Consider the following 14,555-nt stretch of genomic DNA (forward strand, 5'->3'; position numbering starts at 1 on the left):
GGGCTTTTGAACTGCCTATGATCATATTCATAATCTTCAGTGAATTATTGCTAACCTAAGAGCCACCATATTTAAGAAACTCATTTACCACACTATCAGCACCTGGAGCCTTATTATTTTTAAATCCTTTTAGTACTGTCGCTAATTCTTCCTCACAAAACAAATCTTCCTTCAGATCCAAGGTATCACAATCTTTTTTATTTTCATCTATATCTTTTCCTGCAACCATATCTCGGTTTATCACACTCTCAAAATGTTCAGCCCATCTCTCTTTAACACTAATTGTGGCCCCGTTCTTATCTTTAACTGGGACAGATCCAGACTGATTACTCTCTTTCAATTTATTAACATGCCCGTACAATATTTTACTATTATGCAGTATAGCTTCATCCTCTAGATCCTTGGTAATTTTATCGTGGCCTCCACACCTCCTTATTTCATATTTAAATTTTTCCCAGAGTCTTTACATTCCTTTGTTTTCATGTGATCTATCACTCAGATAATTCTTGTACAACCCCCTTCTTCTCTCTATTAGACATAAAACTTTTTCACTAATATTCCTAGCTGCAGTCCTAACTTTCTTCCCTAAAACACCATCAGCAACTTAACAAATAATTTTTCTAAATTATTCCAACCATCTTCCACATTGTCAAATTTTAAACTCTCAAGTTTAGCATTCAATTGTTCATGGAAAGTTTCCCTCAAATTTTCCTCCTGGAGTCTACCAGCATCATAACTTCCCGGGAGGTAGTTATCCTTCCCAATTTTCAGCTTTAAATTAACCCTAGATAATACTAGATGGTGATCTTTACTTTTAACCTCAATAACAGCACTTCTATATACCCTAGTACCTTTTACAGTTCCTGCCAGTCTTCGGTTTACTATAACGTAATGTCTTACCATCATGTGAATACCATGTTACCTTATAGGCCATTGTATGACCAAATACCGTATTGGTTATAACTAGATTGTTCGACCTACAAAATTACAAAAGTCTGTAGCCATTACTGTTTTCTTTTCCAACACCAAATTTTCCAAGGTTAGTATACCATCTATTCTTATTTCTACCAAACTGGGCATTAAAATCTCATAGTAAAAACACCAGATTTCTACCTGGGATCCTGTCTGTTTGCTCCTGTAACTATAAGTAAATTTCATCTATGTCACTAGTACTGAAGAAACACCAGAACACCAGAACTAGAAACACCAGATTTCTACCTGGGATCCTGTCTGTTTGCTCCTGTAACTATGAGTAAAATTCATCTATGTCACTAGTGTATCCGTCAGTCGGTTCTATAGGGGCATACTACTATAACTAATACCCTGAACTTATTAGTCATAAAATGAACATTTAGTATTCTATTATTAACACCTTCCCAGCCTAAGCAAGACTCAGCAGCTTGCTTATTTATTATGAGCCCTACTCCTTGTCTATGTGCCCCATCTTTCCTGCCAGAGTAAACAAATTCTATATCACTTAATTTCATGCTTCCTACCCCAGGGATATAGGTTTCTGAAACTCCTAATAAGTCCAGTTCGAATCATCTGCATTCGTCAGGTTATACGATAGTCATTTTTTAATGTCATAACATTCCAAGTTCTAATTTTCATGTTCTTTAAATCGTTTTGGCCTCAGAAAAAGCAATCATCCCAGATACCAGTTCAGGCCGGGGATCAACATATCTTCTTAAGTCTACATCGAAGCACATAAGCCGGCTTAGAATCGGACAGCAAGACGTCCCTGGGACCTCCAGTATGAATGGAGACTTTGCGCAATCCTGGGTCCATCTTGGTCACAACATAATTTTCAGCACTTGGCGATGCTCTTCTATCAACAAAAATCGAAATTCTGTACAGACAGTCTCAAGCCTATTGCCTCCGACTCATTATGTATCCATGCTTACAAATATTATGCTACTACGGGGAGGCAACCATAGTAGATAAATTAGCTAGGAAGAGGTTTTTCAACCCAATAACGCCCAACAAAACAGACAAAGCACAAAAGAATTATCCATTAATCAGAATCCCGTACGAATGCTGTTTCGTTTACTAGGCTATAATTTGCTCGAGTGGCACCGATCCTCAAAAGGGAATAGAGTTAACTGCAAGGTCCCCAGTCTTGTAGGTACCTGGAGAAGTTTAAGGCAGCCCTTTGCAGAGGCCATTGTCCATATATATGGATCTTACACCCTGCCGCAGTTGTCCTCCTATAGAGGATCCTCCCACGATAGTGTTCTGCGTCACCATGGATCTTAACCCATTACAGGGAGGAGGTTTTTTAACTCACGGGACCTGTGAGCACGCCGGTGGGCTCTGTTGAGTGTACATTTGAGGGGCCTTCTTCCTCCTTCACCTGTATTTATGGCCCCAGGCGAGGACCCCCCAGTTTCTATTATGGACCCCCAGGGACACTGTCTCCCTTGGTCCGTGCCTCCTATGGAGGTACACTACATATTTGTACGGTATTCCCAATATTGCCACCTGGGGACACGCTGAGTGGCCACACACCTATAAGATAGCGGTGGGATTTTTTGTTTTATTGAGATTCAATATGAGCAGTTTAACGTTAAAGTAGCGAAATTAATGTTCTTGAGTAGTGAAAGGAAATGTGATCTACCTGGACCACTATATACCATCTATTGCCACCAATGTTTACAAAAGGTCGATGCTTTCTTTTCCTTCCCCTGACGGACATGCCTGAAGACAATGGCTCATCACAACATCCTTCATATTATTTACGTTCACCAAGAAACTACGAGCCAGGACTCTTCTTCAAATAATTTTCAAAAAAAAACAAAAAACAAACAAAAGCTAAGAGCTCATATGGCTTGAGCTCTAGCAAATTTCTAAGAATCAATAGATTAATTTAAAAAGAAAATCAGAGGCTTAATGCCGGTCGGGATCTAAAAAAAGAGCTTTCAGACACGAGGTCCTTCTAAATATCAAAATTCATTAAGATCCGATCACCCACTCGTAAGTTAAAAATACCTCATTTTTTCTAATTTTTCCTCTCCTTCAACCCCCAGATGGTCGAATCGGGGAAAACAACTTTATCAAGTCAATTTATACAGGTCCCTGACTACGCCTACCAATTTTCATCGTCCTAGCACGTCCAGAAGCACCGAACTCGCCGAAGCACTGGACCCCCCCACTCCCCCAAAGAGAGCAGATCCAGTCCGGTTACGTCAATCACGTATTTATGACATTTGCTTATTCTACCCGTCAAGTTTCATCCCGATCTCTCCACTCTAAGAGTTTTCCAAGATTTCCGGTTCCCCCCCAACTCTCCCCAATGTCACAAGATCTGGTCGGGATTTAAAATAAGAGCTCTGAGATATGAGTTCCTTCGTAATATCTAATTTCATTAAGATCCGGTAACCCGTTCTTAAGTTAAAATACCTCAATTTTTCTAATTTTTCCGAATTAACTCCGCCTCCAACATCCCCAAAGAGAGCAGATTCAGTCCAGTTATGTCAATCAGGTATCTAGGACTTGTGTTTATTCTTCCAATCAAGTTTCATCCTGATCTCTCCATTCTAAGTGTTTTCCAAGATTTCCGCCCCTCCCCCCACCTAGCTCCCACCAATGACACTGGATCCGGTGGGAATTTAAAATAAGAGATCTGAGTTACGAGGTCCTTCTAAATATACAATATTATTAAGATCTGATCGCTCCTAATCGCTCCTAAGTTAAAAGTACCTCATTTTTTCTAATTTTTCAGAATTAACCCTTCCCTCAACTCTCCCAAAGAAAGCGGATCCATACCGGTTACGCCAATCACGTATCTAGGACTTATTTTTCCCACAAAGTTTCGTCCCGATCCCTCCACTCTAAGCGTTTTCCAAGATTTTAGGTTCCCCCTCCAACTCCCCCCAATGTGACCAGATCAGGTCGGGATTTAAAATAAGAGCTCTGAGACACAATATCCTTCTAAATATCAAATTTCATTAAGATCCAGTCACCCGTCCGTAAGTTAAAAATACCTCATTTTTTCTAAGTTTTCCGAATTAATCGTTAATATTGGTAAATACCAAGTGCCATAAAAAAAACGTTTTCCACTATCTTAAAATTGGTCCAACCACCGATCATCCGTTGAGATATGAAACCAGAGACCTACGCACGGGGAGAGTCTCCCCCTCACCTAAAAAACCAAATTTTTTCAAACTTCCGAATATTTCTTATTCAGACTATCAAAATATTTTTTTTTCATTGCCCCCACTCCCCCTGGAAAATTATTCCTACAGATATTTTCGCATGGAACTAATTCTAAACAAAAGTAATCCCAAGAAAACCATCCATAGCTCCAGATCTTAACAAAGTTACCTGACAAAAGTGAAAGCTACCAAGACTACCGACGAAGCATCTTTGTGGCCGGAAGTGCCGCGAACGTTACTATTTTTTTAAAAATAAGGAAAAACCCGACAATTCATATTATATATCTAAGAATTTTCCTATGAATATGGTAATACAAAAGCAAGGGAAATAATGAAAATTTAAAAGGTTATGCTATAATGTAGAACCAATCCTTACCAAGTAGCCAAACTTACCAAGTTTGGTAAGTTTACTTGCCAAGTAAGGTTCACTTACCAGGAAACGCCTGTTGATATATTTGGGCGTTTTTCTTAGCAGCCTCAGATTTCAATATTGTTGCTAACTTGGCGAGCTCTGTCCAAACATCTGTTTTTCTAGAAAAAAGAGAAAATTTCTAGAAAAACGTGCTAAAAATACAACTATAATATATAGAGGGAATCAAAAACTGCTTTAAGAACTTTAGGTGCCAAACAACTGCTATCTGTGCTTGCTAAAAAAAAAAGTATGCGTTTTCTATAAATTGAAAAGGCTTAAGATTAATATCTAGTAATCACAAGGATGAAAGCTAGGAGGGGGGGGGGGTCCCAAAGCCAGCCCCAACCAACAAAATCCAAGAATTATCGGCCCACAGCATATATATTACATGGGTTTTAAAACATATTCACATGAATAAGGGGAATGAGTTTAATTTTTACTCTTCCCCCTCAAAAAAAACCTTTTATATACTTATATGAAGGCTCTCAGTTAGTAAATTGGGCATATAGCACTTTTCGAGGTTCTCCCATCTACACAAAGACCCAGAGGCCTCCTCCATATTGGCTGATGCGTGATTATACACCAGTATATAATTTTATCAAGCCTCAAATCAGTCTGCCTAGTCATTGTTGCAGCAATAGTGGCAACCTAGTAAAGAGCGAACCACAGCCCATAGCAACCAAGAGTTAAAAAACGTGTTAAAAAAAAACTGCTTAGTGAAAAAAAAATTGCCATCTGACACTGATTCAGGAATGATACTATTATTTCGGTCCTTCTTAAAAGTAAAAGTGTATTGCGAAAAGAAATTTATGGTGATGTCAAAATAAAGTCTGAAACCACTCGAAAATGACGTGTAATCAAAATGAAAATCGTATCATTGGAATCAGCATAGTCGAAAACATCGTACTTGGAAATTACAATTTTCCACCTTGAACACTAAGGAAAATCACTTTTTTGCATGGGTAGCACAAATCTATCTCCCGTTTTTTTTGTTTTTTTTTTGTTTTTTTTTTCCAGGGCTAATGATTTACCAGAACATCGTAGAAGATGCTTAATGACTCATTCAAAAGCTATTTCTAATATCTATGTGCTTTTTATATATTGTACCATCTGCAAGTGCCATATGTCAATAAAAATGGCACCTTTTTGTGCCATTCCTCAAGGGGTGGGAATAGCAGGCTACCAGAACATCGTAAACAGATTTTTAATGGATCATATAAAAAAATTTTGCTTATAACGTTCTTACTAAAAATTATACCATCTACAATTTCCAAATGGCACTAAAAACGGCACTTTTGGTGACACGTCTTAAGTGGAAAAGCTGGGGCTACTAGAACTTTTTAGAATGATGTTTAATGGCTCATTTGAAAGCTATTGCTCATATTTATGTGATTTATATCAATTCTAGGTAGGTAGGTAGGTAGGTATGCGTTTATTTCATCAAATAAAAATTACTAAAATTGCACTTACAATCAATAATATACTGCTCAATTTAGGGACCTAAAATGTCCCTGTTCAGCAGCAAACTACAACAAATAAATGATAACTATTCATTCAAAATCAAAAAAAAAAAAAAAAAAAAAAAAAAAAAAAAAAAAAAAAAAAAAAAAAAAAAAAAAAAAAAAAAAAAAAAAGACGAAACACTATACAATCTAAAACAGCCATCTCTCATCATAAAAAAAGAAAAAAAAAAGGGATAAAAATTTAAACAATATAATTTATAATTTATTCAAAAAATAATTTTTTATTCTTACTTTAAACAACATAAGATTTTCAGAACACCTAACACTCTCTGGAATTGAGTTCCAATAACAACACCTACATGTTTAATCATAAACCCAGATCGCGCTGTATGCCTGATTTCACTAGTCAGCTGATCAGAGCTCCTAGTAGAATAATCGTGGTAATTTGAATTATATCGATAAAAACTTCTAAAATATTGAGGAGACAATCCATTTAAAACCTGGTATACAAAAATTGAAATCTGTTGAGATTTGATAAAATCAATATTCAAGATATCTAAATCTCTAAAACTATCTCTAGTACTACCACACTCAAGATACTCACCCAAACTTCTAATTGCCTTATTCTGCATAATCTGGACCCTTTTTACATGACTAGAAAAATTGCTTGCATACAATGAACAACCATACACTAAATAAGGATGGACAATTGAATAATAAATTGCTTTCAGGACATGTAGAGGAAAAAAATCATGAAATCTTCTTAAAATACCAACTCCGCGAGCCAATTTTGAAGATAAAACTTTGCAATGATGAATCCAACTAAAATTTACATCAAAATAAAATCCTAGATATCTACATTGAAAAACCTGACTGATGGAAACACCTTGTAAAAGAATACTATGACAGTTATTTACAACTTTACCAATACGACTAAATATCATATAATTAGTCTTCTCAGTATTCACTGCAAGAAAACTATGCTTTGTGAACTGAGATAAATTCTCCAAAGCTACATTAGTTATCTCTATAAGATCTTCGACAGATTCCCCAATCACTGTAAGCGCTGTGTCATCTGCGAATGATGTAACTACGGCACCAGGAATGTAAAAACGCATTGTATCCACGTATATAAGAAACAGTAAAGGTCCTAATACCGAACCTTGGGGCACTCCACAATTCACATTGAAGGGTTTCCCTACCACATCATCTATCATAACTTTGATGGACCTACCATGCAAGTAAGACCTAAACCAATTCAAACACTTCTCACGGACTCCCAAACAAGCTAGCCTACTTAATAAAAGATTAAAATCAACGGTATCAAATGCTTTTTTAAAATCTATGAACACAGTAAGAGGGATAAGATTCCTTTCTAGGGCACTATTAACGCACTCCATTAGATGGTATGCCGCATGAACAGTTGAATGTTTAGTTCTGAAACCGAACTGTGACTCACTTAATATTCCGAGCTTGTCTAAATATTCATACAGCTGTCGATGTACTATTTTCTCGTATATCTTTGAGAATAGTGGTAACAAGCTTATAGGTCGATAGTTCGTCATATCTTGCTTATTGCCTGATTTGAACAGTGGTAGGACCTTTGCTTGCTTAAGCGCTTCAGGGAATTGGCCGACTTCAAGTGACAGGTTAACGAGGTAGAGAAGACATGGTAGTAGATACACTGAAACTACTTTGAATGCTTTCAGATTCAAACCGTCAATACCAGCAACATTTGACTTTAAATTCTTCACAATTTTTGTTAATTCTTCAATTGACGCTTTTTCAAATTGAAATTTATGATGCTCACCTCGATTATCTTCAAAGAGCGTGTCACTTTTCGCTGGGTCTCCGTGAGAAGTGTCTTCCCTCATTCTACTTCCAATACCAGAGAAGAATTTACCAAACTCGTCAGCAATCTGCTGCTTATCAGTCAATGTAACACCCTCGACAGTGATAGCATTTATGAGGCCATAATGTTTACCTGTGCCTTTAATCACGCCGTTAATGGTCTGCCAAGTGCCCCGCATATCACCTTTTTGTTCATTAAATTTTTCGATGTAATATTTTTTTTTTTTGAACGTCTTAACTTATTCACTAAATTTCGTTGACGAATATATTCATTTTTACTTTCTTCAGATGAGTCATTTAAACTTTTAAAGAAGCAAGCGTTACGAGCATTTATAGCTTCAACAACTTCATCATCAATCCAGGGTTTTCGGGGGATATCTCGTTCTTTTTTCCTAGTAAGTTTCAAGGGACAAGCAGACTCAAATATCGGAGTAATTATCCCAAGAAAGTTGTTGAGGGCACGCGAGGGATCCGGTTCTTCATACACTTTCTCCCACGATATTACACTTATTTGTTCACGGAACTGATGTAAATTTGCCGGCCGAAGATCTCTTATAAGTTTACGCCTAGACTTTTCGCAAGTCGGGATCCGTTGCTTTATCGTACATGAAACAGGAAGATGATCAGATCCCGGATGGATCATGATATCACAATAAGAATCAGGAACTAAATTTGAAGGGAGAAACACATTATCAATAAGAGTAGCAGAATGTTCAGTTATTCTAGAAGGAAGGCGATTCATTGGAAAATAACCATGCGATAACATCAAGTTAAAAAACTCAAAATTATAGCTATTCAAACATAACAAATCAAAATTAAAATCACCCATGATTATGCATTCATTTTTTACAGACAGAAGTTTACATAAATAATCATCAAATAAATCAAGGAACTCAACCGAGGGAGTGCTAGGTGGCTTATAAACCAAACAAATTACTATCTTTTTATTCTCAACAAATACAATTTCCACAGAAAAAATTTCCACCTTCCCTTCAATCCAAAGGCATAAGTCATCCCTTTCTTCAAATTTTATTCCATTTTTCAACAAAAAAGACAAACCAAAAAAAGACAAATGGTATCTTTGTAATAAATATGGTCCAAAATCCATAACTGGAGGTTTGAAAGAAAACCTCTCGTATGCTCCTCCTCCAAACCCCTTAATAAGCTACACAATTATGGTCTTACAAATACCAAATAAAGCTTACGGCTTCATCGACTTAAAAAAAAATATGAACACCGAGTGGCTCGTGCGTCGTGCCACGTGTGATGGAAGTTTGCCACGGCAGTAAGTGGTTAGTGTGTTTCACAGATCGGCAGAGGTATTCCATGCCTTGTATAAAAATTGGGTCACCGCTTGTAGGGTCGCTATTCCAGCAAAATGTAAAGGGGCCAAATATTTGTTTAATGAAGAAACGAAAAAAAGAAATCCAGAGGGGAATATTGACCCCCTAAATGACAATCCTGACCCCTTAGTAAAACTAATTTGAAGAGACTATCATGTAGAAGCTTATAGATTTCTGCAGACACCCCTATTTATAAATATATAGAAGTTTACGCCCTCCTATATCGCCCTTCGGGGAGAAATTACATATTTTCATATTTTTGCAGTAAGGGGTTTGAAATCTAATAGGGCTCTCTGATATGCTAAATTTTATGTTGTAATTTCCATCAAGGTTGCTTAATCTCTTAGTAGATGTTTCCCCCCTTTCCCAAAAATCAGGCAAATTTTCTCAGGCGCGTAGCTCATAGTGGGTAACAGAAATTTAATTAGTTTTTTACATTTGGAAACACCGTAAATTCTTTTGATATGTATAATTCATTATCATCAGAACTTTTGTTTTTAAAGTTTCGTTTACTATTACTCCGAGTCACTCCTTACTTACAGTTCGATATCAGAACCATTTGATGAAAGTGCCGTCTATAGGTTTAGACAACAGGAACATCGAGTGCTATGAATAGGCAGACGTAAAGAGAATATGGGATATTCAGAAGGAATTTCCTAATATGATATGCTGAATTGTGATAGAGGTACGATTTATGTCACTATGGGTGAGTCAGCTAAAAATTTTAGTAGGTAATTACATAGAGGGGCAAACAACCACTTTTTGGACAGACCTTTATAAAGCAGAAAATCACTTTCTGTACAGACCTTCGTTAATATTGAAGAACAAAATGCTGAATGCTGAAAAATGCTGAAAAAACTTTCAAATATTTGCAAGAGTTGATCTTTCAGTTTATCCTGAATAGCCCAAGAGTCAGCAGTTGTTGGGAGGCTGAACAGCAATTGGCGAAAACCAAACATAAGCCTCCATACGAAAATGCGTATTTACAACGCTTCAGTCAGCACCGTGCTACTACATGGAGCAGAGACGTTGCCAGCCGCAAAACCTGTCCTCTAAGCCGTCGATGTCACGCAGACGAAACATCTTCGAAGACTCAAGGTTCTTCACCAATCAGACTCTCCAATCACGTACTTCAGAAGTTCCTCTCTTGACGCAGCTTGCCCTGCGCAGTGTTCGATGGTACGACCACCTCCTTCGCCTGCCAAATGGCGCTCAAGTACGTGTTGTGTTTGGCTTCGACCCCACCCTGCACAGATGGAAGCGCCCCAGAGGACCCCCCTACTTGGTGGAAAGACAAAGCTAGTGAACTCCTTGTCAAAGCCCACATCATTTGGAAGAAGTAGCGAGCCTGACAACCGATGGGTCAACACGGAGGCGCATGGTATCATCATTCTCTACATCGTCATGGCAAGTACATGGCTCAAATACGTTCAAGCACGATGCTATTTGAACGTATTTCAAGCATAACGTTCCGTTATCAAGAAATAAAGTTATTTCTATATGTGTAAATCAGTTAACGCGGCACTTCCAGAGATGAATTCTTCGTTGCCTCTCGGGTTCCATCCAATTAAAACAAACTGAGTTATATTGGAAATAGGCTTAGGCGATTAGATTAGGAATAGGCAAGCTTCAGCAGCTAAGCTCTCCGTCTCCTCATGTCATAGGAAATGGGAAACAATGGCATTCATTCACCAACATTTAGGGAGAGTGGAGGGAATGTATTCGCCATTATCTGGGGGGGGGGGGGGTAGTCAATTTTGCCTTTTTAACCTTTTCAACGAAAATAACAAGAGACATCTTTCAACCAAAACATCGCAAAAACGGTATTTTTCTAAATTCAGGGGGGGTTGAAAATCTAAGGGGCATAGACCTCCCCAAATGATGCCACTGGTAGGAGGTAGCGTGCCCGTGCCTGTTAATGTGTAAATTGAGAATTAGGACTAATTTAAAAGTGTTTTAAGTTTTTTGAATAAGGAATATCTAGGTAGAGTATATTGAGCTGAATAGGATTTTTTAAAGGCAATTACATAGCATCCTCTGTGAATATTGCTTTCTGGACCAACTTTCATTAATTTCATTTTCAAGATTTTACAAGTCTTTTTTTTTCTTTTTTTTCTCTCAGCAAAAGCGACTTTGGGCAAAACCCTAAATTGTAATGTAGGGCACTTTCTGGTCTCAAAGATCTCATTGTCAAGCATAAAAATCAACATAATTGTGAAACAAGTTTAAAACCCTCCTCACTTCATTAAAAATTTCACGAATTCCCAGAGTACTTCCGAAACAGAAAAATGAAAATTAAGATAAAAATACCGACAAGAAAATGCAACGGTACACTGCATTCTTGGGTTGTTTATTTGTTTCCTGTTTGCGGCCACTAACGTAACCTAAATACTTTATCGATACCCATGTAATCAGTGGGTACTTTGACCGTTTTTGTAGAAAACAAAGAGACCCTTGAGGAGTTCTTAAATCATTCCACTTTTTGTCCCGTTGCAATAATTGTTTGTCATTGCGCTGATCAGCAAAGGTTAATAGGCTAATAGATTTTAAGCCATTTGTTCAATAATAGCGATATTCATTATTCATGTTCTGATTGTTTGATTGTGACAACTCTTCATAATTGAATCAGCTTTTTATAAGATAGCTTTAGAGACGTAAAGATTTCATCTCGGGACAATGAACTCAATTAAAATTATTTTGTTTCAAAGGATGACCACTAAACTAATACTAATTATAACATCAAAGTAATCATGACAATAAAAGACTCAATTTGTTCTTAAAATTAGTTGCACCGTTTTGATATTATTTCGACATCAGAAACAATCGCTAAGTTTTCTTGCTAGGTTGTAATTAATTTTGTCTATGTTGTGAATTAGGAGGTGGAAGATTGGGCTGCAACCCCTGCTATTTCTACAACATCTTCCCCTTTTATCTGAACCGCTAGGGAAAACAGTAAAACTCAAGGCGTTACCCACTTTTAAACAATTATGAAAACCAAGTGGCTCGTGCGTCGTGTCACGTGTCATGGAAGTGTGCCACATATGACAGTAAGTGAGTAGTGTGTTTCACGGATCGTCAGAAGTGCCCCATGCCTTGTGCAAAAATTGGGTCACCCCTTGCAGAGGCACTATTTCAACAAAATGTAAAGGGGCTAAATATTTCTTAATGAAGAAACGAAAATAACGAAATCTAGAAGGGGCTAGTGCTCCCCTAAATGACAACCCTGACCTCTTAGTAAAACTATTTCAAGAGACTAACACGAAGAAGCTTATAGATTTCCGCAGACACCCTTATCTCAGTAAAACTGAGAGAGTTTTACTGCTGATGATGAATACTGTATATGTGTTCAAAATATCCAGTTAAAATTGTATATCTGTTCACTCTCGATTAAAAGGTTTCATCCCTATTTTGAACTGTTATACTTTCCTCATGGAAAGGCAGTATGGTCTTCGAAGTTATTTTACAAGTCAGAAAAGAATTTCAGGGGGGGTGTCCAGTCATTCAGAGGTTTTAAAAATAGCCACCAATCGCAAAAAAAAACAAAAACAAGTATAGTCAGTCAGTACTAGCAAAGGTTCCTTTACTAATTGTGAGATAAAATGTTACAGTCACAGTATTAATACTTAGGGTTACATGCCTTTGGATTTCATTCTGGAATATCGGGAGGGGATCAAATTCTGAATTCATTTGACAACTTCCTTAGAGTTTGGTGTAGAGCTTAGATATCAAAGCAATATCCGAATATCTTAAATGGCAGGAGTCATCCAATCAAGAAATTTATTACAGGGACAAGGGGACGCAGTTCATTATGGAAAGCAGGAGATAATGCGACAGTATGATGGGTACTTGTTAGTTATCCCGACCCCACCCAAGGAGTGAAGACAATCCTAATGGAATGTAACAAAATATGATGAAAATATAATACTTTATTAACAAAATAATAGAAACTACAAGAAAATTATGGAAAGCAGGCCATCCAGAACGCATTATGTTACATAGCTGACCCAATCACCTCTATATATTAAATATTCAACGAAGCTATACCTCCATCGTAGTTTTTCTCGATGAGACTAAGCTAATTATAACATACTGCAGACTGACAAACCGGTTTTTCTCAGATCATATCATAGATGAAGAACTAGAGGGTCGGGATATTTAACAAGTGCCGTATGAGGAATTGCGAACAAAACAGTCATTTTTCGGGGGAGGGGTACCCCTCTAGCCATTCACCTGTCTAAGGTCAATGATGTAAAATAACATTATAAAGTCATAATTTTTGGGAGTTAGATTTGCAAGGATGGACATTGGATTTGTTTCCTAGAGCATAAAATTCATATGGATCCGCCCAGGCATTAACGCATTAAAAGGGTCTTGAGTCCAGACCATTCCCAAGCTTTCCAGATTTTTATGACATTCACTATACTTACATTTTTCAAATAAAATAACAATTATCTTTCCTCGAATTTTGGGCAACTCCTCACTTCACAAGTTAGCTCCTGCATACGCAACTAGGTATCACTTTCTTGGGTACTTATGTATTATAGCGACTCCACTCAAACAGTTTGATCTGATCTATCTGCGTAAAACTGGTTTGTCTCTCTCAATTCGGAGACAATTAGCTTAGGCTCAGTGAGATAAAGTACTATATAGGTACATTCTAATTAAATATTTAATATGTAGAGTTGGTATTTTGATTAGGTTAGGTATTTGATATACCCCGTTTTGGGCTTTCCATAGTTCTTGGTTGTAGTTTCCATAATTTTGTTACTCAAGTATTATATTGACACTTGTCAATTAAATGGACCACACCCAAGAAGTGAAGTTAGATTAATCCTAATGAAATATACCATAACATGATGATAATATAGTACTTAACAAACAAAATTATGGAAACTATACGACAAAGAATTATGGAAAGAAGGCTACGCAAAACGCATTAAATTAAATACGTAACCTAACGCCTAACCACCTCTTTATATTAAATATTGAATATAAATGTGCATACATGGTAGTTTTTCTCACTTAAAATAAGCAAATCATAAACGATCCCAGAGAGGCAAAACCGGTTCTTATCAGATCTTACACAGCGTAATTCTTGAGTGTGTTCCGTTTGATTAACAAGTAGCATTATATTTTCATCATATTTAGTATATTTCATTAGGATTAACCTAACTTCACTTCTTCACTGAGGTCGCTGTAATATATAAGTACCCTTTCTTGAGATTCATATTCCGCCGTTTAAATAAAAAGGAACTGATTGCAAATTTCAAACAGAACATTCGTTTCCTTATAACAAGATGTGTTTTGTTTCGCAAATAAGGATAAAAAGAAG

General features: G+C 37.0%; 1 protein-coding gene across 2 annotated transcripts in view; it reads right to left on the reverse strand.

The window, feature by feature from the left end:
- The window catches only part of LOC136025818 (telomerase-binding protein EST1A-like), a 254,787-nt gene that overhangs the window by 86,210 nt on the left and 154,022 nt on the right, over positions 1-14,555 (reverse strand). For both annotated transcript variants that reach the window (XM_065701809.1, XM_065701808.1), the window contains exon 18: positions 4,588-4,685. In XM_065701809.1, coding sequence (XP_065557881.1) covers positions 4,588-4,685 — 98 coding nt within the window. The remainder of the gene's footprint in view (positions 1-4,587; positions 4,686-14,555) is intronic.

This window comes from Artemia franciscana, chromosome 4 (genome assembly GCF_032884065.1).
Source record: "Artemia franciscana chromosome 4, ASM3288406v1, whole genome shotgun sequence".
Classification (NCBI taxonomy): Eukaryota; Metazoa; Arthropoda; class Branchiopoda; order Anostraca; family Artemiidae; genus Artemia; species Artemia franciscana.